The 1,044-nt window shown below is 31.8% G+C and overlaps 1 protein-coding gene across 1 annotated transcript; it reads right to left on the reverse strand.

Moving 5' to 3' along the window:
- Positions 1-188: 188 nt before the first annotated feature.
- PCYB_008030 (CYIR protein) lies at positions 189-972 on the reverse strand (the record flags this gene model as incomplete). Its single annotated transcript, XM_004228224.1, has 2 exons — positions 189-809; positions 946-972. The coding sequence occupies 2 exons, from the start codon at positions 970-972 to the stop codon at positions 189-191; spliced, it is 648 nt and encodes a 215-aa protein (XP_004228272.1).
- Positions 973-1,044: the final 72 nt, after the last annotated feature.

A 1,044-nucleotide genomic window follows, 5' to 3' on the forward strand; every position in this document is an offset into this window, starting at 1 on the left:
AATCTCTTGGTGGAATACCCAAAGGTGTTTCAGGTTGCAAAGAGCCCGTCTCGCCACTTACTGTATGTTGATCTCCTCCTGCTGCATCTTGTTCCTTTAAACGTTGTGCAGCTTCTGCCGCCTCTGCTGCAGCTTTTTACTCTTTTCCTCTTCCTGTGCCGCTGCATCTGTGCCCGCTTTTTTCTCATCTAATACTTGAAGTTGTTTTTTAATTTATCTACTAATTCCTTAGTATTATACTTGTATTCACATTTAGTAGATGAGTTACAGTGTGGTTCTAATTCTTCTCCATCACAGCAACGAGAAGTTTTATTATAATATATAGGATCAATATACGTAACATATTTCACATATTTTTGGCACTCATCTTTAGCAGAATCCTTGCATTCAATGTGTTCAAAATTTTCAAAATAATCATATAAATCTTTCCCTTCTTTCCAGGTTTTTGGAATACCAAAACTATTTCCACTACAAGCTCGATTGATACCATTTGTTGAAATATCTTCTGCTACAAAATCAAAAAGTTTATTAGTAATATAATCTTTACTGCTTTGATTTTTTCCATTATAATATTTTTCATTTATCTTTTCGTGGAGCCAGTTTTGAAAGTAATAACATCCACGTGCTTGTTCTTCACCCTTTTTATCTTTTAATATTGATAAGTTTTTTAATATCTGTTTACAAAGTATTTTATCCCCGTCATCACTCTTTGCTAATTTATCACATTTTTCATGATTATAATCTTTAATGTCCACATTGTCCAACTCCTTATATTTTTTATATGCCGGCAGATTTGGAAATAGTTTTTCCTATTAAATGGGTGAAATAAATAAATGTTACAAAGTAAATATGCTCTCTCGTTAGGGGAAATACCTTTCATTATGCTTAAAGGTGTGCAGAGTATTCAGATAATAAAGTACATATAGTATGAAAATATATGTATACCCAATTATTTTCTTCCGAAAGAGGCATCCTGTTATATATAATTTATTAACTGAATCAAACAGTGAAGCTCATAATTGCATATTCATTTACATATGGAAA

Source organism: Plasmodium cynomolgi (genome assembly GCF_000321355.1).
Source record: "Plasmodium cynomolgi strain B DNA, scaffold: 1550, whole genome shotgun sequence".
NCBI lineage: Eukaryota > Apicomplexa > Aconoidasida > Haemosporida > Plasmodiidae > Plasmodium > Plasmodium cynomolgi.